Below are 24,722 nucleotides of genomic sequence, written 5' to 3'. Positions count from 1 at the left end.
TCTTGTTTACAAAGGTACAGGGGATGAAATCAGTCTTTTGAGTTTTATACCCTTCCAAAGCTGCTCGGGAAGACAGCCTGGTAGGGCATGGCCTATGATCCCAGAGAGACAGAGAGGGAGAGGAGGGCTATCTTCTCCCAAGGGGACCAGGAATGAACAGGAACACCAAGCACAGGACAAGCCTCTTTTCTGCTAGAAATGAAAAATGCTGCCCAGCTAAACAGAGTTACCATGTGACCCAGCAATTGTACTCCTAGATATATACCCAAAAGAACTGCAAGGAGGGACTCAAAGAGGTACTTGTACATCAGTGTTCACTGAAGCATCAGGGTAGGTGGAAACAGCCCAAGTGTCCATCACCAGATGAATGGATAAACAAAATGGGTGAACAATGGAAGAATATTCAGCCATAAAAAGGAATGAAGTCCTGCTCCATGCTTGCTTTAGTCTGTTCAGGCTGCTATGACAAAAATACCATGGACTGAGTGCCTTAAACAGCAAATATTTATTTCTCACAGTGCTGGAAGCTGGGAAGTCCAAGATCAAGGCACTGACAAATGTGGTATCTGGTGAGAGCCCACTTCTGTTCACAGATGACCATCTTCTTGTATCTTCACATGGCAGAAGGGATGAGGAAGCTCTCTAGGTTCTCTTTTATAAGGGCACTAATCCCATTCATGATGGCTCCACCCTCATGACCTAATCACCTTCCAAAGGCCCCATCTCCTAATACCATTGCCACATTGGGAGTTAGGATTTTGATATATGAATTCTGGGAGGACACAAACATTCAGTCTGTAACCAAGCTGCAACGTGGGTGAAACTTGAAGGCATTATTCTAAGTGAAATAAACCAGACACAAAAGGTCAAATACTGTATGATTCCACTCATATAAGGTACCTAGTGTAGGCAAATTCATAGAGACAGAAAGGAGACTAGTGGTTTCCAGGGACTGGGGGAGGGGGAATAGAGGGTTATTGTTTCATGGGTATGGAGTTTCAGTTTTACAAGATGAAAAGAGCTATGGAGATAGGGATGGTAGGGATGGTTGTACAACAGTGTGAAAGTACTTAATACCACTGAATTGTACTCTTTTTTTTTTAAGATTTTTTTTTTTTTTGGCTCCGTAGGGTCTTCGTTTTTGTGCGTGGGCTTTCTCTAGTTGTAGCGAGTGGGGGCTCCTCTTCACTGCGGTGCAAGGGCTTCTCATTGTGGTGGCTTCTCTTGTTGCGGAGCACGGGCTCTAGGCGCATGGGCTTCAGTAGTTGTGGCACGCGGGCTCAGTAGTTGTGGTGCACGGGCTTAGTTGCTCCACAGCAAGTGGGATCTTCCCAGACCAGGGATTGAAACTGTGTCCCTGCATTGGTAGGCGGATCATTCTTAATCACTGCGCCACCAGGGAAGTGCCCTGAACTGTACTCTTCAAAATGGTTAAGATGCTGAGTTTTATGTATATTTTACCACAATTTTCTAAAAATATTAACATTTTTAAAAATATAATGTAATATACCAAAAACTATTGGGTGGTTCATATGGTATGTGAATTATATCCCAGTAAAGCTGTTTAAAAAAATTATGCTGCTCATAACACAGCTGGACACAGTGTGCTGACCCTTCCAGGGCCAGGATAAAGAACTGCAGATGTTGGAGCACATGGGCCTGCCCACACCCCAGCGTTTGAGTGTGCGGGGAGGGCCATGGGACCCCCAGGCCCCCATAAGGGGCCAGTGGCTGAAGGACAGGGAGCCACTGCTTTACTAGGGAAGGAGGAGCAGGAAGACGGCAGAGTCGCCCCCTAGCAGCCTGCCTTCAGTGGACAAGGGCCAGGAAACTCAGACCCAGCTCTTGACTGCTGACATTCTCCAGCGGGAGCCATGGTCCTTGCCCTGGCCCTGGAGGTCAAGAAAAACAAATGGTGACTCACTCAGGCCCCTTGGGAGTGTGAGTCAATAGTGCAGGGAACTGTGTGGGGCCTCACGGGCCAGGATGCTGGGAGCAGCCCAGCAGGGACCTCCGCAGAACTTTTCCACTCAGCCTCTTGGGTGCTGTGGGGTGTGTGGTCAGTGAAGCTGGAGCAGCTTCCTCAGAACTCAAAGTCCTGTCAGCAGGCAGCAGAGGGGCCTGAGCTGTGGGGCCACTTGACCTTGGGCAGCCCCTCTCCCACTCTGTAACAGGGACGCTGGTGTCCCTGCCTCATGGGTCTGCTGCGAGAATTATGTGAGGTGCCAGCAGGTGATGGCAGCAGGTGTCTCATCAGTGACACCTTGGTGCCCTCCCACCACCAGAACAGAGTTCATTCATGCTCTGACCATTTGTTTAGCACCAACCCATGTGTCACTATCGCCTATCAGGCGATAACCATGAACCAGCACACAGGAGCCCTATCCTCAGGGAGCTGACATTCTAGTGAGGAGAGAGAAACCATAAACACTGAAAAGCAAATAAAATAAATAAACCAGGTAATTTTGGTAGAGATAAGTGACTGGAAGAAAATAAAACAAGAAAACATGCCAGAGAGGGTGATCAGTGAAGGTGTCCAGGAAGCTCAACAAAGAGTCCGCCATGCAGAATAGCCCCAGCCATGCGAGGAGAGCCCCAGGACAGAGGGAACAGCAGGTGCAAAGGCCCTGAGCTAGGACCGGCCTGGCTGGCTTGAGAAGCAGAAGGAAGGCCGTGTGGCAGGGGGTGTAGGTGGGGAGTGAGGGGGAGCAGTGGGAGATGGGGCAGTGTGGAGAGCCTCCTTCCTCACAGGCTGCCCACTGAAGTGACCAACCATCTGGTTTGCCTGGGACTGTCCCAGTTTTAGCACCAAAAGGCCCAGGAAACCCCTCAGTCCTGAGCACACTGGGATAGTTGGTCACCCTAGTGCCCACTTGCTTCCCTTATTTCCTGGATGCGGAAATGAAAGCACGCTAGGCCCTGCTGGGGGCTGGCATGCCCTTCTCTCAGGAGAGCTCTGTTCTCCTGTCCGCAGGAGTGGGAGGCCTGGGTCCAGCGCCCTTATGGTCAAGTTGCCTTGGAGGGGGTGGGACAAGCTGAGTGGCCAGCTTTTCCCTGAGGGTCACTTCCTAAGTCCCTGTCCACCAGCATGCTGGCCATGTTCTGAAGGCCTCACTTGCTCTTTTCTAGGACCTTCTGATGGACTTTTAACATGTAGGTTAAGAGGAATTCTCATGGAAATCAAAGCTCACATGAAGGGCTTTTAAGCTTTAAAAAATAAAATATTTGGGCTGGCCAAAAAGTTCGCTCTGTTTTTTCTGTAAGATGGCTCTAGCTAGTAGCGCTTAGTTGTCTCTAACTTCATTCAAAACAATTTTGTTAGATTGTATTGTGACAGCTGTCATATCAGTGCATTTTTTAAAAAACTTATCAAAATTGGTGAATTTTTGTGTAGCCATTTTAATATTGAAGATGGAAGAAAAAAAGCAACATTTTCGGCATATTATGCTTTATTATTTCAAGAAAGGTAAAAACATAACTGGAATGCAAAAAAAAGATTTGTGCGGTTTATGGAGAAGGTGCTGTGACTGATGGAACATGTCAAAAGTAGTTTGCAAAGTTTCGTGCTGGAGATTTCTCGCTGGACGATGTTCCACGGTCGGGTAGACCAGTTGAAGTTGAAGTTGATAGAGATCAAATTGAGACATTAATTGAGAACAATCAACGTTACACCACGTGGGAGAGAGCCAACATACTCAAAATAACCAAATCAAGTGCTGAAAATCATTTGCACCAGCTTGGTTATGTCAATCGCTTTGATGTTTGAGTTCCACATAAGCAAAAAAAAGCCTTCTTGAACATATTTCCACATGCGATTCTCTACTTAAACGTAATGAAAACATTCCATTTTTAAAACAAATTGTGACGGGCGATGAAAAGTGGATACTGTACAATAATGTGGAACGGAAGAGATCGTGGGGCAAGTGAAATGAACCACCACCAACCACACCAAATAAAGGTCTCCATCCAAAGAAGGTGATGTTTTGTATATGGTGGGATTGGAAGGGAGTCCTCTATTATGAGCTCCTTCCAAACGATTAATTCCAACAGGTACTGCTCCCAAGTAGACCAACTGAAAGCAACACTCCATGAAAAGTGTCAATAGAAAACGCATAATCTTCCATCAGGATAACGCAAGACCGCATATTTCTTTTTTTTTTTTTTTTAACATCTTTATTGGAGTATAATTGCTTTACAATGGTGTGTTAGTTTCTGCTTTATAACAAAGTGAATCAGCTATACATATACATATATCCCCATATCTCCTTCCTCTTGCGCCTCCTTCCCACCCTCCCTATCCCACCCCTCTAGGTAAGACCACATGTTTCTTTGATGACCAGGCAAAAACTGTTACAGCTTGGCTGGGAAGTTCTGATTCATCGCCGTATTCACCAGACATTGCACCTTCGGATTTCCATTCATTTTGGTCTTTACAAAATTCTCTTGGACTTCCCTGGTGGTGCAGTGGTTGAGAATCCACCTGCCAATGCAGGGGACGCGGGTTCAATCCCTGGTCCAGGAAGATCCCACATGCTGCAGAGCAACTAAGCCCACGTGCCACAACTACTGAAGCCTGCGTGCCTAGAACCCGTGCTCCGCAACAAGAGAAGCCACCGCAATGAGAAGCCTGTGCACCGCAACAAAGAGTAGCCCCTGCTCACCACAACTAGAGAAAAGCCCATGCACAACAACGAAGACCCAATGCAGCCAAAAAAAAAAAACATTCTCCTAATGGAAAAATTTTCAATTCCCTGGAAGAGTGTAAAAGGCACCTGGAATAGTTCTTTGCTCAAAAAGATAAAAAAGTTTTGGGAAGATGGAATTATGAAGTTGCCTGAAAAACGGCAGAAGGTAGTGGAACAAAACGGTGAATACGTTGTTCAATAAAGTTCTTGGTGAAAATGAAAACTGTGTCTTTTATTTTTACTTAAAAACCGAAGGAACTTTTTGGCCAAACCATAAAAGCTTTTCATTCTCCGAAAGCAATAAATCCTGGCCTTCATTAAGTTCAAGGGGATACATTGGCCCATGTGTCAGTGATTAAGGCTTTGGGGTGAATGGAGAGCTGAGGAATTTGGTGTCTTTGGGGTGTGCTGGTTCCTGTGCACTTCTCTGGAGCCTGTTTTCCAACAGGAAACAGGATCCCAGGAGATGATAAGCTCTGGTGAGAAGTCAGTTCGCACTAGCACAGATCTGGGTCTGACTAAGCCCCGCAGATCTGCCCCAAGCTCTCCCACCCACCACTGACCACCCAACACCAACTCCTCACAGCCTGTGCCCTGGATACAGTCGCCACCTGCACAGGAACCAGCAGTCATGAGCCACAGTTTCTTTGTGTGCAACACCTGTCTTAGCCAGGGCACCAGCTCCTTCCACAGTCAGGTTAACATGACTCTGCCTTCACCCTTTGAGAGCCCAAGAAAGTCCTTCTGCCCTTTCTGGACCTTCCCACTCGCCCCTTCCAATCCAGGCCAGCTGGCCAGTCAGGCACGGCCTCTTCGGCCCTCAGAGATGTACTCATGGCCTTGAGCCCCATGGAAGAGAAGGGCCATGATCTCTCTCCATCCCTCTGAGGGGCTTTTCACTCTTCATGCAGGTTTGCTCATCCCCCCCTTCAGCAGCCTGAGCCGAGGGCTGTGGGGGCAGCTCTGCCAAGTCCAAAAAGGGGCCTGTTACTGGGCTGCCCCAGCATGGGTCCGCATGACTTACCCACCTGTCACTCAAAAGGGCCCCTTCAAGTAGTCTCTTGAAATCCCCACTGTAAGACACAGAAGCCCTTTACTGAAAGCCCTTCCATGAGCCCTATCGCTCTGACCCAGAAACCATGTACCGACCCTAGTCCCCTCCACCTGTGTTCTGCTTCTCTCCAGGTCCTCTGGATGAGACATTCCATTTTTTGTTTAGCTCTGTTGCCTACACCATGGTCTGTTTCCCCAAAAAGGAGACACTCAGGAGGGTAGTGCTGGCACCAGCAAGAGCTCTGGCAGACCCAGGCCCAACTCCTGGCTCCTGACTAGCTCTGGCTTGAAGAGTTCACCTCACCTTGGGCCTCAGTTTCTTTTCTGTGAGTGGGCCAATTATATCCACATCTCAGAGTTACCAGCAGGATTAAAGAGACAATAAAAACACCCAGCACATGGCCTGAACAGGCTCAGCACGTGTCAGCCGCCCCACCTCTCCCGGGCCCGCTGCGCCCCCCACTTCTGAGCCCTTCCCACCGGGACCCCTGGGACCCTTAGGAGGTGGCTCTTGGGTCTGGTGTGCCACCAGTATGAGTAATGGCTCTGGACTCTGTGATCCCATTTAAAAAGCCTTTTTAAAGCTGTTCCTGACTCAGGAGACGAACCAGCCCACAAACAACAGGCATTTCAGGTGGTGTAAGGAGGGCATGCCAAAAGCTGGCCAGAGTCTGCTCCAGTGCTGGCAGCATGTGGCCTTTTATTTCAATATTTAATTCACAGAGTTCTAAGAGCCACCTCTGGGCCCCTTCCATTTTGTGTGGTTTGCAGTATATTTTAAAAAATAATAATAACAAATGCCAAGAAATGGTTATAAAAATTGTGGACTATTCTACCCGCCCATCTTCACAAGCATCTTCTTGTGCAGGAGGCCGATGGCAGGGCTGGGATGCCAGGGCTCAGGGTCTCACTGCATGGTCCCACCCACACCAGCTGTATGACCTCAGAGTGTCAATTAATCTCTTTGTGCCTCAGTTTCTCCATCTATGAGATGGAGATCATAATAGTAGCCTTCCTCCAAGGTTTGATGTGAAGAATATATGAGTTAGTACCGTGGAATCGAGATCAGTGCCAAGTATAAACATTCAATAAATGGTACTACCTACCTCTTGTTTTTCTTGAACACTGTTGTGGGGCTCCTGTGGCTATCCAGAACCGTCCGCTCCTTTGGAGGGAACATCAGCGTCCATATCTGAGGCCCTTTGTGGATGTGAGGGTGGGGCAATCCACCGGCCCTGGCCCCCGAGATGGGCTCTGTTCACGTGGTCACTGAACGGCACAGTGTTCAAGCAGGCTCTCCAGGTCTGGCCATTGGGCGGTAGGAGTCTGCACGGGCCTGGACAACCATCCTAGCTCCCAACAGACACTTGCCTTACGACCCCAGCAGCCTGTAGCATTGCTTCTCCAGACTGCTTCAGGCCTTGCAACTGGCGGCAGGGCTCCGTGCCACTGGGCTCCCGTCAGCATGGCGGGTGGTGGAGGACGAGCCTGCGGGACCTAAACGCCTTCAGAATGAGCTGTATTTGCTGTGCAAGAGGCTGTGATTTTAATTCCTGGACGACAACCTTAACCCCCCCTGGAGCCCAGGCAGCCTGCCAGCTGGCCAGCCTCTTCCGCTGTCAGTGTCGCCTCCAGGGGTGCCATGTCCCCCAGGCCCTCCCAGAGGTGTCCACAGGCTGCACTGCCTCCCCCCTCGGAGGGACAGAAGGCTTTGTTAGACCAGGCTGGAAATAAGCATGGTGAAACTCCCAGATGGGAGTTTCCGACTCCGAGGTCCGTCTGAAACTTGTAAAACAAAATGATCTGGGGAGATGTTTTAACGATCTGGTCATGGAAGCTCAAATTCAGGGACCTCCTCTGCCTTCTCTGCTCAAGGCACACCCCTACGATGGCGCTGGGGCCACAGCCTCCTTAGGGAGCACCAGGCTGAAGGTCTGGGGGATTCGGAACCTCCTGACCCCAAACTCCCTTCCTGGAGTCCTGGGAAGAGGGTCAGATAAGGACCCTCCAGAAGGGCCAGGTCTGAAGGACTCAGAGGCTGTGGACACATTTGGGGATGGCCTTAATCACAGTAGCTGAGGAGTTTAGAGGACGAGCCCTGGAGTCACACAGACCTAAGTGCAAATCCCTGTTCTGCCATCTCCTTGCTGTGTACCTTGGGGGACCCCACTGTTCCAGGCTTTCAGTGGATATTCAGTGGTGTCGTTATAGCCACACGGCCAACGGCGTCACCATGGCCTCCACCAGGCCGACCTTGGTAGCTGAGAACACTGGGAGCATTTCTTTTCCTTTCTTTTAAATTGTGGTAAAATACACATAACAAAATTTACCATTTTAACCATTTTTAAGTATATAATTCAGTGGTATAAAGTACCTTCACATCATTATGTAACCATCACCGGCATCCATCTACAGAACATTTTTCATCTTGCAAAACTAAAATTCTGTCCCCATTAAACACTAATTCCCCATTCTCCTCACCCCCAGCCCCCGGCAACCACCATTCTTCTCTCTGTCTCTACGAATTTGACTACTCCAGGTACCTCATATAAGTGGAATCATACAGTATTTTTCCTTTTGTGACCGGCTTATTTCACTCAGCGTAATGTCATCAAAGTTCATCCATGTGGTAGCATGTGTCAGAATTTCCTTCCTTTTTAAGACTGAATAATATTCCATTGCACATATATATTGTAACACATTTTGTTGATCCATTCACCATTGATGGACATTTGGGTTGCTTCCACCTTTTGCTGTTGCATCTGGGAGCCTTTCTTGACGTCTCTGAGCCTCAGTTTCCCCAATCTTTAGAGAAAAAAGAGCGGAGAGGATTTAAAGCATTTTTCAGAACTGAGTATAGATTCAATTAGATAAATTGCACAAAAGCGCCTGCCCTTAGGGGCTGGCAGGAGGGAGGAGCAGGGGCTGGGGTTTGGGTGGCGGGGTGTGTTGGGAGTGACTGTTGGAGCCAGGGGAAGAGGGAGGGGCCTGGGCAGGCTGTGCCCCGGTTGGCCCCAGGGTTGTGAGAGGGCAGCAATAAAGCAAGCGTTGCTGAAGGAGGTATCCTCAGGGGAGGGAGGTGCCGGGAAGGATTGAGGGAGACCGCCACTGCGAGAACCAGGTCCTCATTGCTCAGGCCTCCCTGGAGCCTGTCGGCGTTCAGGCCCCCTTTGGAGTTGGTCAGTGACATGAGTGCTCCAGCCCAACCAGAGATGAGATTTTTGTCAGTTAGAAACGGTTCCAGTTTGTCTGGCCTTGAACAGTGCTTGAGAAAAGCATCATCCTCCCTAGAGTTACCTGATGTGCAGATGGTTGTCACAAGCAGAGTCATTTAGCAGCGAACTGGAGCCCTCGCCAGCCCACGCTATGCCTGAAACCTCAGGATTTCTTTGAGAAATCTCATTCCCAGACCACTCAGCCCGTGCATCCTGATCCCTAGGTCCACAGACAGACCATGATTAGGGACCTGGAAAAGCTCCAGACTGTCCCTGCCCCTGTGGGCTCAAGATCAGGGTGTAATTGAGGGCTTAGCCAGCCTCTGGACTCAAACCCTGCCCACTATACCATACTTGAGCTATACTGAAATATAGCTGCCCTGTCTCAGGCTTCACCCACCTTGGGAAGCACGCAACCAATGTACATCAAGTCCCCAGATTCTAATGGCCCAGAGGCCCCTGCAGCCAGTTATTTCTTGGGGTCCCAAATAGGCCCCTCTTTTGTGCCCCCAAGCTGGTGTGTCTGCTGCCAGCTCATCTGTTTAACAGTTCTGCAAGGCAGGTGTAGTTGCCATCACCCCTAAAATTTTATCCTCACGGATTGGGAACCCAAAGCTCAGAGAGGTTGACTAACTTGCTCCAGGTTAAACAGCTTCCTCTCAGTCATGTCTTTTCCCCTTCTGCACCAGCATCACCTGTTGGTGTCTGTAGCTCAAAACCTCTGGAAGGAAGCTTTGCAGGTGCCACCATGGCAGCACCCACTGTGAAGTACCAGCGTCCCCATGGCTGCCAGCCCCTGACCCAGAGCCGTGTGGGTCACACAGAGGTGAGAACAGCCTGAGCTGGTCTTCGTCACCTGGAGACTCTCCAGCCAGGACTGTTTTTCCAGCAGCATCCTTGGGCAAGACCTTAGTTTCTCCATCTATACATCAGCAGGTCGATCAAGACAGACTCCCAGGTGCCTTCCAGGGCAGCCTGAGTGTCTGAGTCTGTGCCAGCAGTGGGAAACATTCTGCCACTGTAGAAAGGAAGGAACAGAAGAAAACCAAGAAACAGAAAGCTCTGAGGCAAACTGCTGGGCCAGGAGCCTGGTTTTGCTTGTTCGGAGAACATCTGAGCTGCAGCCAGCTGGCCCGGCTATCCCTGGGAGCCCAGATCAATCTGCTGCAGGCCTGGCCCAGATGCCAGAGAACCACAACCCATCTGCCCTGCTGCTCGCCCCAGGGTGGCCACCCCTTCCATTGCCAAGGCTGCCTGCCTGGGGCTTCGACACATCTGGCACAACTGCCCTTGCACCTTAAGAATCACAGACTGATGACAAAGGGCTCCCCAAGGCGCCAGCTGCGTGGCCTTAGGCAAATCTTTTCACCTCACTTAGCGTCAGAGTTCCCCTCTATACAGGGCATACCAGCATCTTCTTCAGAGGGCTGAGCAGGGAATAGATGAGCTCCTTGGATGAGCCACAGGAGACCTGGAGCACAAAGGGTTCCAAGTTCATATTTGCTGGATGAGTAGCTGGCCTGGCACCTAGTAGATGCTGAACCAGGGCTGCTGCCCATGGCCGGCCCTCAGCACCTGACAATCTAGAAACTCATGAAAGGCCATCCTTCCTGCCTTCCCCACTACAGGTTCCACAATCCAGGCCTCGTGTGTGCAAGGCCTCTCTGTTTGCAAAAGTAGCAGACGGGGAGCCTAGTGGTCAGCATGGGACTCAGCTCTGGCACCCCCCACTCCCAGGACCTCTATCTGATCAAGCCTGGCAGGCCTCACCACCTCCATCTCCTGCCGTAGGGAGAAAGGAGAGAAAGTATTCCTCATCTCAACAGCTTTCCCCATCAAATTAGGTAGTCTTGCATCTCTTCGAAGCCATGGATCTTGTTAGATTTGACAGTCTTTTAAAGAGATTGCCAAGAAATGGTAAGGAGGGACCTTAGGCTGCACAAGATGCGGACTGCACACTGCAGTGGACTACCTTCTGTTAGGAGGAGGACAAACGAGTCACAGCAGGAAGGGTGGGTGGAAGAGGCTGAGCGTGGGGGCAGCCTTTGCCTGATGCCAAGGAGGAAGGGGTCTCAGTTACGTGTGAGGCAGGAGGATGCCTCCAACAGCTCCCAGGTGGTTTCTGGCTTGGCTCTGTGGGCCCTGATCATACCTACACCTAGGAGAGAAGAGAGCGCTGTCGGGAGCACACGAAGAATTGGGAGATGATTTTGGGTTTGGACATGTTGCCTCTCGATAGAATTATCTTGGAGACAGTTGAATGAGTATGAATCTTAGAAGAGTGGGTTGACCAGTTGTCAGTTTGTGAGCTGTTCACACAGAGGCCTCCAGGATCTGGTTTGAATTGGCCTGCAGAGAGTTCACAAGCCTCGGTCTCCTTCTTTACTTAGGCCCTTTCAGCTGGGAGTCCTGTCCAGCCTGCCAGGACTACAGCCCCACAGGCCCTGTGCACTCAGCAGCCCCCAGGCACCCCCCCACCCACTCCGCCCATTTGCTAGCATCTTCCTCATTGGGCCTTCTGCCTAACCATGCCACCCAGGAGATCCACCCAGAAAAATCCATTAGTTCAGCCACCACAGCGACAGTAAATGTCTTCATCTGGCTTGAGTTTCCCAGATGGAGAATTTTACAGTCGTACCCAGTAACGACCATTAGAAAACCATGGCGCTGCTTTAGCTTTCAGATCCAGGAAGAGCCTGGCTTACTCTCCCACTCTTGGGCCCCTTTCCTGCCACGTCCCATACGTCAGCCTGAGGCCCAGGGCGAGTGAGCAACCTTGCTGAGCCAAGCACAGGCCTTTTATAGCCTGGTGAGAGCACAGAATCCAGGGACCAGTTTGCTGGACCTTGTGAGTGAAAGCTGGGCCTCTTCTCTCCTACAACCAAAGGAGCATGATGCTGGGTGTGCCATTGGGGTCCCTCTTCCCACACCCTCGCTCAACCTGAAAACAGATGTGCCTGGATAGAACGGGCCAAACACCGGCCAGCCTCACGAGGTTTCCAGGTGCTGTCAGCCCCATGAAGGAGCTGGGAGGAGAGCAGGACGCATGTTTAGCCGTGAGGGGTCTGAGATGTTGGTGAGACACGCACATGGAGGTATTGAAGGCAGTTGTCCATGCACTGCAGGTGTTGCAGGCCTTGGCTGAGATCACTGACCTAGAGGCTCTTCATAAGCTGTTACACTGGTGTGAGGAGCTATTGTCTGTTATGGGGGTGCCAGAATCTTAGCCTCGCTAATCAACACAGCCCTGAGCCATTCCAGCATAAAACTCAAGGTCTCTGTCTGGTCTCGGGAAAAGTCAAGGGCTATGTAACTGGCATGAATTTCTACTCCCAGAACTCAGGGGTACATCGCTTATATGGTCAAATGATTTTAGACAGAGGGTCCAAGGCTACACAACGGGGAAAAGATAGTCTCTTCAACAAATGCTGTTGAGAAAACTGGATACCCACATGCAAAAGAATGAAGTTGGGCCCTTACCTTATACCATATACAAAAATTAGCTCAAAAGGTTAAAAGGTTAAAATTAACTCAAAGGTCAAAAAGGTAACAAAAGCAAAAATAGACAAATTGGACTACATCAAACTTTAAAACTTCTGCACAGAGAAGGAAAACAGGAGGAAGAATCAGGGGTAGTTAGACTAATGGGGAGTGAAAACGGAGGCAGAGAGGGGAAGGCAAGGGAGCGTCAGGGAGGTTTGCAGCAGGGCTCCAGGAGCAGTGCTGGGATGAGGGCGTGCTGGCTGAGGCCACAGACCTCCACTCCCAGGCCGGGTGAGCTGTGCTCTGGGCCCTGCTGCCGCCAGGTTCTGGGTTCCATGACCCAGAGCCCTCTTCCTCTTCAACATCACAGTCACTCAGGTCTCGGGGGCTGACATGGGCCGAGGGGCAGAAGGCAGAGGCAGGATGATCTGCATCAGATTCAGAAAGTGCAAAAACGTATGGATGAGACTGGATACCAGAAAGAATGTGCATTGGAGTGCACATTATGTGCAATAAATCACAAGAAATTTATAAGCGGCTCCCTGGAGCTGTGGGGAAGGGGAGGGAGGTGCCAAAGGGTCTAGTGAGCAAAGGAAGGAAGTAGATGGATAGGATAGAGCCTGTTACCACTGAGTTTAAACATTTGAGATGCCATGATAGTGTCCTTATTGGTGCGTTGTCTCTGTTGTTTTATTTTAGTGAATATTAAAAAGCATTTGGGGCTTCCCTGGTGGCGCAGTGGTTGAGAATCTGCCTGCTAATGCAGGGCACACGGGTTCGAGCCCTGGTCTGGGAGGATCCCACATGCCGCGGAGCGGCTGGGCCCATGAGCCACAATTGCTGAGCCTGCGCGTCTGGAGCCTGTGCTCGGCAACAAGAGAGGCCGCGATAGTGAGAGGCCCGCGCACCGCGATGAAGAGTGGCCCCCGCTCGCCACAACTAGAGAAATCCCTCGCACAGAAACGAAGACCCAACACAGCCATAAATAAATAAATAAAATTTAAAAAAAAAAAAAAAAAGAAGAAGATGGCTCTTAAAACCGCGCAGCTGGAGGAGCCATGTGTTTCCTGCTGGGATTCTCTCCTTCTCTTCACTCTTAAAAAAAAAAAAAAAAGCATTTGTCCGGGCTTTTGTAAGATAACTCCTACCCTCAGCCTTATTTTTCTTGAAAGTCTGAAGTCTCTCAGTGGCAAACTCTTCTGCCTCAAGAGTTTCTAGGTAGTAAACCTTTTTGAATGGGAAAGGACTTGGGAATGAAATAATGAACAGATAATTGAATAACTAAATGAATGAGTGAGGGATGAGAATGCAGCCAACAGGGAAGGATCCAGAGGAGCAGGGGGGAGGGAGGGGCAGGAGATGGAGCTTTCTCCCCACTCCTCTCCCCTCCCCCAGCCAGCAAGGTGGTGAGCACGCAGCCCCCCAGGCTGCTGTTACGGTTGTGGGTTGGGGGGTGGTGACGCAGTGGTGCTGGCAGCAGGCAGGCTGTGCCCAAGCTCACTGGCTTCCCTTCTTAACGAGTCCGTCCTTGTTTTCCTGTCTAGGCCCCCCTGGACGGCGTGGCAAGCCTGGAAGAAGAGGCGATCCCGGTGAGTCCCAGGTTTTCTTAGTTACTAAACCTAGGCCTGGAAGCCTGCCCTTGACCTGGGACCTGGCTGGAGGTGCCAATCCCCGCACCACCCCATAACTCAGGACTTTTGGTCCTGGGCCAGGTCTTTGTCTCCCCTCCAATTCCAGCCACTGTCCCCAGAGCTGCAGTGCCCAGTGCTGCCTTTCTTGGCTTCTTGACACCATTCCAGTGTTACAATTCCAGTGACGGTCCCCTCTATGCCCTTGGCCACCCCCCAAATCTCATTAACAGCCTCAGAAACTTTAATCCCTGGTCTCCCACTCTGAAACGGCCTCTTGTCTTTGCCGGACTCGCTACTGTGGGTCCCTCAACACAAGATGGTTCCCCTGTGTGTCCCCATCCCTCCCCTGACATGGCCTGTCCTTCCCTTGGCAGAGGCACTAGGAGAAGATCCTTTCCATACCTTCCATGCAACCTGCAGACTCACCTGTACTCGCCGCCAGCCTCCCTCCTGCCATCTTCATTTCACCCAAAATGCACTCTCTCTGCGTGTACCCTTCCCACAACTCACAGTGAAGCTTCTCTCAGAGGCTACACACCCCTACCCCACTCCCATCTCCTCTGCCTTGCCTTCCACTCCTCCCAGCCCCTCCAGTCTCTTCTCACTGTCAAGCCACTCACATCCTTTTGGCCAGAGTTACCACTGACCACCTGATGGCCATACCAGCAGACACAAATGCGTTGCTGTCTCTCTTCCTGGGCCTCACATTGGCCATTCCCCTGAGTGCCCCTCTGACTCTTGCCTGCGTTTCCTCCCACATCTCTGACCCCTCTCTTATGCCTTTCCTGTAGGGCCCCACTTGCCTCTTAAATGGATCTGCCCTGGCCTCTTCTCTCTCTCCCACCCCTGTGGGCTCTGGCGCCCACCCATAATGCTGATGACAACACCCCCCTTCCTGCCTCCAGCCAAGTCATCTCCTCTGGACCCAGAGGTTGGACCTGGCCCCAATGAACCCAGCACTTCCCCAGCTGCTTCCTCCAGCTCCCCATTGCAGGGAGGGGACCTCCAGCACCTGCTTCCCTATGCAGACACCAGGGCATCATCCTTGATCCCTCCCTCCCCACTCCCACACCAAATCCCCATCAGTCTCCTCCTCAGTGTTCTCAGCACTGTCCTCATCAGCACAGGCCTCCTGCAGGTCTCACCAGTGTTCCTCCCGTGTCCCTACCTCCAGCCTCATTGTGCATGTCCGGGGCCCTCCCCACTCTGAGCCTGTACTCTTATGTCCTCCCCGCCCCCAGAATGTCTCCTCCTATACCTGGACTCTTACCCCAAGTTCACTATTCTTTGTCCCTTTCCGTCTAGCTCAAGCATCTCCTCCAAAAGGCTTATCTAATCCCTCTGGCTGGGGCTGTCACAACCCAGCCAAGAGCCTGGTGCAGAGGAGGGCTCCAGGGAATGGAAATACACAGAATAGTGAATGAATGAATGAATGAATGAATGCACACGTGCTCAGCCCCTAAGCAAATTCATAAGGAGAGCATGGTGGTAAAGGCAGATTGAGCCTGGGAGAAACGGGGCAGGTTCTCTCTGAACCTCAGACTCTTCTTCCTGACACTGGGCACGGGCCTCTTGTCCTCTCGTTTTGCTGCATGCTTGCGCTATTTAGGTCCCTACATAGAAGCCCTCCAGATAAACTCCCCAGAGTTCACTGGAAGGAAACACCTTTCCTGGAACTCTGTTTGCTTTGACTTCCAGAAGCTGAGGACTGTTTTGTGTTTGACTGCAATGGATTTTGTGTGTAATCACCTCCCTGCACCATCGGCCAAATACACACTTCATCACTCAGTTCTTATTTCTGCCCTCGTAAAAGGTTTTATTGCCTTTTATTGTAAGCTCCTGAAGTCCTTTTTGGAAGAAGATGAGGAATACATAGTGACTTTTTTTAGGACAAAGTATAATATTACTCAACTTACTCAAAAACCCATTAGAATTATGACTCCAATTTACAACCGATCTAAAAGTCAAAGAAAGACAAGGACTTAACTGGGCCCCTGACACTGCCCTGCGTCCTTTCAAGTCCTTCATCTCATGTGATCCTCACAGAGCTCTACAAAAGATAAAAATATGTTATTATCCCCATTTTGCAGATAAGGAAACTGAGGCTCCAAGGGGAGAAGTGTCTCATCTAAGGTCAGCTGCTGGGCAAGGGGTGGGCAGCACCTCCTCCCCTTCACTGCCCTTTCCCACGCAATGTCCTGATTCTCTGCCTGTCACAGAATGGTGTGAGTAGCACAGAGCAGATGTCCCTCTCTGATTAGCTTTGGCTGGGCCTCGTGTTTATTTCTAGATAGTTTCACACACATGCACTTCTTGGCTTTGGGCCCTTCCCTTGTACAAACCAGGCTTTTTCTTCACCCCAGGGAGAAAGGCTCTTTTTGCCTGGTGGGACAATATCTGGCTGAGATGGCTTCTTGCTGCTGCTGCAGACCTGCAGACAGAGCCTACCCTGCCCGCTTGTGGGATGGGTTCTCTCCAGCTCCCAGTGGGAGCCTTTGTCTGGAATATGCCTCACAGATCCTACACTGTTTTTGTGTCTCTACTGTAATGGAGTGGATTTTTCATCTCCCCACTGGCCTATTTCCCAGCTGGGGAAACCACGCACTACCCTTGGTATTCTCTTTCTAGGGAACTTAGACAGTATTTTTCCTCCTTCCAGACTTCCCTTTCCCCAAGAGCATCCATCACTCTACCCTGGCTCCTCCAGCCCCCGAGATCCCTCCCTCAGTCGCAGCACTCCCTGCAGTGCTGGTGGTCTGCTCTGCAAACATGTCCTTCTCCACCAAAGCACAGGCTCCTCAGAGTAGGAGCTTGACCCCCAGGCACTAAAGATATGGTCAACAAATGCTTGTTGACGGGAAAGAGGGAGGGAAGGGAGGAGGGAGAGAGAAAGAGGGACTTTTTAGGAAGCAGGAAGAGACAAGGATGAAAACAATCAAATCCTGCTTGGCTGATGCTTGTGCTAAACCTACAGAGACAAAAGGAGGTACTCACCAAATCTCTGCAGCCGCCAGCCTTAGGTCAGCAGTTTTCGTGTCAGGGTTTTTTATCCACCCTGGCCCCAAGAAACCCTTTCTAAAAATACAGTGGAAGAAGCACTACTGGGATGGTAGAGATAGGACTTCTGAAAATCTGCTCCTCCATAAAAGCAGCAAGAACACTAGGAGAAATTGACCTTTTCAGAATCCTGGAAATTAACATCTGGTAACAACCTAAGAAATGTTAACTTAAGAAAAAGGTCTGAAACTTGCTGAGAACAGAGAGGTTTGTAGCATTTTAATTTGCCCATCTCCCCAGCCCCATGGTAGCCTTAAAAACCATCACAGCCTCACAATCATAGTACCTGTGAAAACTAGCAGCCATTGGAGGTGGCAGAACAACTTTGAAGCTCCCCAAATGCTCATTCTCTGAACTTGTCACTGTCTGTTAGCTCCCTGGAAAAGCACATACACAAAATTCATCTTTTTTGACCTGATGCAGAGCTCACTCACTGGGAAAAGCCCTATCCCCAGGATGCTTGCCAAAACACTCAGCAGCAGTTGTTTAACTTTGCAGCTGCCTGAGGTGGCAATACAAGTTGGAGCAAACAAGAAGCTGACACAAAAACTTAAATGAAACTCTAGGGGATGAGCTGTCCAAAAGGGCTTTGAAATGCTCCCACATACCTGGGGATCTAGAAGACGCGTGCCTGTGCAGGGAAAGACCTAAGAGAGCCCCAGTCTCTCACCTCTGGCTGACCTTGAGTCTCCACTCAAGCAAGAAGTAAAGCAAAAGCAGAGTTGTAACCTGATAGAGTGTTGAAGTTATGCTCAACACACACAAAGAGCCCCTCAGAACAGAATGGGGGACTTACCAGATCAAGGCATTAAAGAAAACCTCTGTCTTAAGCTGACAATTAAGCAAAGCAAGAAGAGAATTCAGTAGCTGCACATGACAAAGAGTACATATTTCAGAGAATTAGCTCAAAAAAGCCCCTGAACAAACAACAACAACAACAAACCCTGGAAAGGGGGAGGGATATCTAGTTTCCATAGTAGCCATATTAGATTATTTGATGCCCAATTTTTAACAAAGACACACAAAGATACAAGAAAGTATGGCAGTGAAAAAAAAAAAGGAAAAAAAGCAGTCAATAAAAACTGTCAGTGAGGAAGCCCAGATGAACTTACTAGACAAAGATTTTTATATTGGCTATTATACATATGTTCAAAGAACTAAAGGAAACCATGTCTACAGAATTAAAGGGGGGCTTCCCTGGTGATGCAGTGGTTGAGAATCCACCTGCCAATGCAGGGGACACGGGTTCGAGCCCTGGTCTGGGAAGATCCCACATGCCGCGGAGCAACTAGGCCCGTGAGCCACAACTACTGAGCCTGCGCATCTGGAGCCTGTGCTCCGCAACAAGAGAGGCCATGAGAGTGAGAGGCCTGCGCACCGCGATGGAGAGTGGCCCCCGCTTGCCACAACTAGAGAAAGCCCTCGCACAGAAACGACGACCCAACACAGCCAAATAAATTAATTAAATTAATTTTAAAAAAATCTAACAAGCCAAAATATTTTTTAAAAAAAAAGAATTAAAGGAAACCATAAGAATTATGTGCCACCAAATGGAGATTATCAATAAAACGATTGAAAGTATTTTTTAAAGAAACCAAATAGAAATTCTGGAGCTGTAAAGTACAATAACTGAAATGAAAAATTCACTAAAGGGGCTCAACAGTAGATTTGGACTGGCAGAAGAAAGAATCAGCAAACTTGAAGACAGGCCAATTGAGATGATCCTGTCTAAGGAAGAGAAAGAAAAAAAGAATGAAGAAAAATGAACAGAATCACAGAGATCTGTGGGACACTATCAAGTGTGCCAACATTTATATAATGGGGGCCTCAGTAGGGGATAAGAGAGAGAAAGAGGCAGAAGGAATATATGAAGAATTAATGGCCAAAATCTTCCCAAATATGAAGAAAACATTAATCTGCACATCCAGGAAGCTCAACAAACTCCAAGTAGAACAAACTCAAAGAGATCCAAATCTAAGTACATCATAGCCACATTACCAAAAGGAAAAAAATGAAGAAAGAATCTTTTTTTTAAAAACACCATGGTGGTCCCTTCACCACCGACCTTGGCACCTTCCATGGCCGAGAGCTGGATCCTCCCACTTCTCGACACGCACGGAAGAAAGAGTCTTAAAAGCAGCAAAAGAACAGTGACTCATCACAGAAAAAGAATCCTCAATAAGATTAATAGCTGATTTCTCATCACACACCATGAAAGCCAAAAGGCAGTTGGTATGACATATTCAAAGTGATGAAAAAAAGAAAAACTGTCAATGAAGATATCTATAGCCAGAAGAACTATACTTGAAAAGTGAAGAAGAAATTAAGACATGCCCAAGTAAACAAAAATGAAGAGAATTCATCGCTAGCATCCTGCTCTACAAGAAATACTGAAGTGACTCCTTCAGCCTGAAATTAAAGGGCACTACACAGTAATTTAAATCCACACACAGAAATAAAGAGCTTCAGTGAGGTAACTACACAGGTAAATATGAAAGACAGTATAAATGTCTTTTTTTAATTTTTGGCTGCACCCTTGCTTAGGTCCCCAACCAGGGATCGAACCCACACCCCCTGCAGTGGAAGCACGGAGTCTTAACCACTGGACAGACAGGGAAGTCCCAAAATGTATATTTTTTTTAATTTAATTTAATTTTTTTTTTATACAGCAGGTTCTTATTAGACATCAATTTTACACACATCAGTGTATACATGTCAATCCCAATCACCCAATTCATCACACCACCATCCCCAACCCCCCGCTGCTTCCCCCCGTTGGTGTCCATACGTTTGTTCTCTAAGACAGATCTGTGTCTCAATTTCTGCCCTGCAAACTGGTTCATCTGTACCATTTTTCTAGGTTCCACATACATGCGTTAATATACAATATTTGTTTTTCTCTTTCTGACTTACTTCACTCTATATGACAATCTCTAGATCCATCCACGTCTCAACAAATGACCCAATTTTGTTCCTTTTTATGGCTGAGTAATATTCCATTGTATATATGTACCACTTCTTCTTTATCCATTTGTCTGTCGATGGGCATTTAGGTTGCTTCCATGACCTGGCTGTTGTAAATAGTGCTGCAATGAACATTGGGGTGCATGTTTCTTTTTGAATTATGGTTTTCTCTGGGTATATGCCCAGTAGTGGGATTGCTGGATCATATGGTAATTCTATTTTTAGTTTTTTAAGGAACCTCCATACTATTCTCCATAGTGGCTGTATCAATTTACATTCCCACCAACAGTGCAAGAGGGTTCCCTTTTCTCCACAATCTCTCCAGCATTTGTTGTTTGTAGACTTTCTGATGATGCCCATTCTAACTGGTGTGAGGTGCTAACCTCATTGTAGTTTTGATTTGCATTTCTCTAATAATTAGTGATGTTGAACATCTTTATTGAAGTATAATTGCCTTACAATGGTGTGTTAGCTTCTGCTTTATAACAAAGTGAATCAGTTATACATATACAATATGTTCCCATATCTCTTCCCACTTGCATCTCCCTCCCTCCCACCCTCCCCATCCCACCCCTCTAGGTGGTGACAAAGCACCGAGCTGATCTCCCTGTGCTATGCGGCTTGAGCAGCTTTTCATATGCTTCTTGGCCATATGTGTGTCTTCTTTGGAGAAATGACTATTTACGTTTTCTGCCCATTTTTCGATTGGGTTGTTTGTTTTTTAATATTGAGCTGCATGAGCCGTTTATATATTTTGGAGATTAATCCTTTGTCTGTTGATTCATTTGCAAATATTTTCTCCCATTCTGAGGGTTGTCTTTTCGTCTTGTTTATGGTTTCCTTTGCTGTGCAAAAGCTTTGAAGTTTCATTAGGTCCCATTTGTTTATTTTTGTTTTTATTTCCATTACTGTAGGAGGTGGATCAAAAAAGATCTTGCTTTGATGTATGTGAAAGAGTGTTCTTCCTATGTTTTCCTCTAAGACTTTTATAGTGTCCAGTCTTACATTTAGGTCTCTAATCCATTTTGAGTTTATTTTTGTGTATGGTGTTAGGGAGTGTTCTAATTTCATTCTTTTACATGTAGCTGTCCAGTTTTCCCAGCACCACTTATTGAAGAGACTGTCTTTTCTCCATTGTATATCCTTGCCTCCTTTGTCATAGATTAGTTGACCATAGGTTCATGGGTTTATCTCTGGGCTTTCTATCTTGTTGCATTGATCTACGTTTCTGTTTTTGTGCCAGTACCATACTGTCTTGATTACTGTAGCTTTGTAGTATAGTCTGAAGTCAGGGAGTCTGATTCCTCCAGCTCTGTTTTTTTCCCTCAAGACTGCTTTAGCTATTCTGGGTCTTTTGTGTCTCCATACAAATTTTAAGATTTTTTGTTCTAGTTCTGTATAAAATGCCATTGGTAATTTGATAAGGATTGCATTGAATCTGTAGATTGCTTTGGGTAGTACAGTCATTTTCACAATATTGATTCTTCCAATCCAAGAACATGGCATATCTCTCCATCTGTTGGTATCATCTTTAATTTCTTTCATCAATGTCATAGTTTTCTGCATACAGGTCTTTTGTCTCCCTAGGTAGGTTTACTCCTAGGCATTTTATGCTTTTTCTTACAATGGTAAATGGGAGTGTTTCCTTAATTTCTCTTTCAGATTTTTCATCTTTAGTGTATAGGAATGCAAGAGATTTCTATGCATTAATTTTGTATCCTGCAAATTTACCAAATTTATTGATTAGCTCTAGTAGTTTTCTGGTAGCATCTTTAGGATTCTCTATGTATAGTATCATGTTATCTGCAAACAGTGACAGTTTTACTTCTTGTTTTCCAATTTGGATTCCTTTTATTTCTTTTTCTTTTCTGATTGCTGTGGCTAGGACTTCCAAAACTGTGTTGAATAATAGTGGTGAGAGTGGACATCCTTGTCTTGTTCCTGATCTTAGAGGAAGTGCTTTCAGTTTTTCACCATTGAGAATGATGTTTACTGTGGGTTTGTCATATATGGCCTTTGTTATGTTGAGGTAGGTTCCCTCTATGCCCACTTTCTGGAGAGTTTTTATCATAAATGGGTGTTGAATTTTGTCAAAAGCTTTTTCTGCATCGATTGAGATGATCATATGCTTTTTATTCTTCAATTTGTTAATATGGTGTATCACATTGATTGATTTGCGTATATTGAAGAATCCTTGCATCCCTGGGATAAATCCCACTTGATCATGGTGTATGATCCTTTTAATGTGTTGTTGGATTCTGTTTGCTAGTATTTTGTTGACGATTTTTGCATCTATATTCCTCAGTGATATTGGTCTGTAATTTTCGTTTTTTGTAGTATCTTTTTGTGGTTTTGGTATCAGGGTGATAGTGGCCTCATAGAATGAGTTTTGGAGTGTTCCTTCCTCTGCAATTTTTTGGAAGAGTTTGAGAAGGATGGGTGTTAGCTCTTCTCTAAATGTTTGATAGAATTCACCTGTGAAGCCATCTGGTCCTGGACTTCTGTTTGGTGGAAGATTTTTAATCACAGTTTCAATTTCATTACTTGTGATTGGTCTGTTCATATTTTCTGTTTCTTCCTGGTTCAGTCTTGGAAGGATATACCTTTCTAAGAATGTGTCCATTTCTTTCAGGTTGTCCATTTTATTGGCATAGAGTTGCTTGTAGTAGTCTCTTAGGATGCTTTGTATTTCTGTGGTGTCTGTTGTAACTTCTCCTTTTTCATTTCTAATTTTATTGATTTGAGTCCTCTCCCTCTTTTTCTTGATGAGTCTGGCTAATGGTTTATCAATTTTGTTTATCTTCACAAAGAATCAGATTTTAGTTTTATTGATCTTTGCTATTTTCTTTGTTTCTATTTCATTTATTTCTGCTCTGATCTTTATGATTTCTTTCCTTCTGCTAACTTTGGGTTTTGTTTGTTCTTCTTTCTCTAGTTCCTTTAGGTGTAAGGTTAGATTGTTTATTTGAGATTTTTCTTGTTTCTTGAGGTAGGCTTGTATAGCTATAAACTTCCCTCTTAGAGCTGTTTTTGCTGCATCCCATAGGTTTTGGATCGTCGTGTTTTCATTGTCATTTGTCTCTAGGTATTTTTTGATTTGCTCTTTGATTTCTTCAGTGATCTCTTGGTTATTTAGTAACGTATTGTTTAGCCTCCATGTGTTTGTGTTTTTTACGTTTTTTCCCTGTAATTCATTTCTAATCTCATAACGTTGTGGTCAGAAAAGATGTTTATGATTTCAATTTTCTTAAATTTACTGAGGCTTGATTTGTGACCCAAGATGTGATCTATCCTGGAGAATGTTTCATGCACACTTGAGAAGAAAGTGTAATCTGCTGTTTTTGGATGGCATGTCCTATAAATATCAATTAAATCTATCTGGTCTATTGTGTCATTTAAAGTTTCTGTTTCCTTATTTATTTTCACTCTGGATGATCTGTCCATTGGTGTAAGTGAGGTGTTAAAGTCCCCCACTATTATTGTGTTACTGTTGATTTCCTCTTTTATAGCTGTTAGCAGTTGCCTTATGTATTGAGGTGCTCCTATGTTGGGTGCATATATGTTTATAATTGTTATATATTCTTCTTGGATTGATCCTTTGATCATTATGTAGTGTCCTTTCTTGTCTCTTGTGACATTCTTCATTTTAAAGTCTATTTTATCTGATACGAGTATTGCTACTCGAGCTTTCTTTTGATTTCCATTTGTGTGGAATACCTTTTTCCATCCCCTCACTTTCAGTCTGTATGTGTCCCTAGGTCTGAAGTGGGTCTCTTGTAGGTGGGTCTTGTTTTTGTATCCATTCAGCAAGCCTGAGTCTTTTGGTTGGAGCATTTAATCCATTCACGTTTAAGGTAATTATCGATATGTATGTTCCTATGACCATTTCCTTAATTGTTTTGGGTGTGTTTTTGTAGGTCCTTTTCTTCTCTTGTGTTTCCCACCTAGAGAAGTTCCTTTAGCGTTTGTTGTAGAGCTGGTTTGGTGGTGCTGAATTTTCTTAGCTTTTGTTTGTCTGTAAAACTTTTGATTTCTCCATCAAATCTGAATGAGATCCTTTCCGGGTAGAGTAATCTTGTTTGTAGTTTCTTCCCTTTCATCACTTTAAGTATATCATGCCACTCCCTAGTGGCTTGTAGAGTTTCTGCTGAAAAATCACCTGTTAACCTTATGGGAGTTCCCTTGTATGTTATTTGTCATTTTTCCCTTGCTGCCTTCAATAATTTTTCTTTGTCTTAAATTTTTGCCAATTTGATTACTATGTGTCTCAGCGTGTTTCTCCTTGGGTTTATCCTGTATGGGACTCTCTGTGCTTCCTGGACTTGTGTGGCTATTTCCCTTCCCATGTTAGGGAAGGTTTCAACTATAATCTCTTCAAATATTTTCTCTGGTCCTTTCTCTCTCTCTTCTCCATCTGGGACCCCTGTAATGCGAATGTTGTTGCGTTTAATGTTGTCCCAGAGGTCTCTTAGGCTATCTTCATTTCTTTTCATTCTTTTTCCTTTATTCTGTTCCACAGCAGTGAATTACACCATTCTGTCTTCCAGGTCACTTATCCGTTCTTCTGCCTCAGTTATTCTGCTATTGGTTCCTTCTAGTACATTTTTCATTTCAGTTATTGTATTGTTCATCGC

General features: G+C 46.8%; 1 protein-coding gene across 1 annotated transcript in view; it reads left to right on the top strand.

Moving 5' to 3' along the window:
* Positions 1-24,722, top strand: part of COL23A1 (collagen type XXIII alpha 1 chain) — a 366,383-nt gene that overhangs the window by 281,621 nt on the left and 60,040 nt on the right. The window contains exon 3 of the mRNA XM_036849338.1: positions 13,981-14,025. Coding sequence (XP_036705233.1) covers positions 13,981-14,025 — 45 coding nt within the window. The remainder of the gene's footprint in view (positions 1-13,980; positions 14,026-24,722) is intronic.

Source organism: Balaenoptera musculus, chromosome 3 (assembly GCF_009873245.2).
Source record: "Balaenoptera musculus isolate JJ_BM4_2016_0621 chromosome 3, mBalMus1.pri.v3, whole genome shotgun sequence".
In the NCBI taxonomy this organism is placed as follows: Eukaryota; Metazoa; Chordata; class Mammalia; order Artiodactyla; family Balaenopteridae; genus Balaenoptera; species Balaenoptera musculus.
Note: the sequence above shows the minus strand (reverse complement) of the source record. Positions and strands in the feature narration are given on the sequence as shown.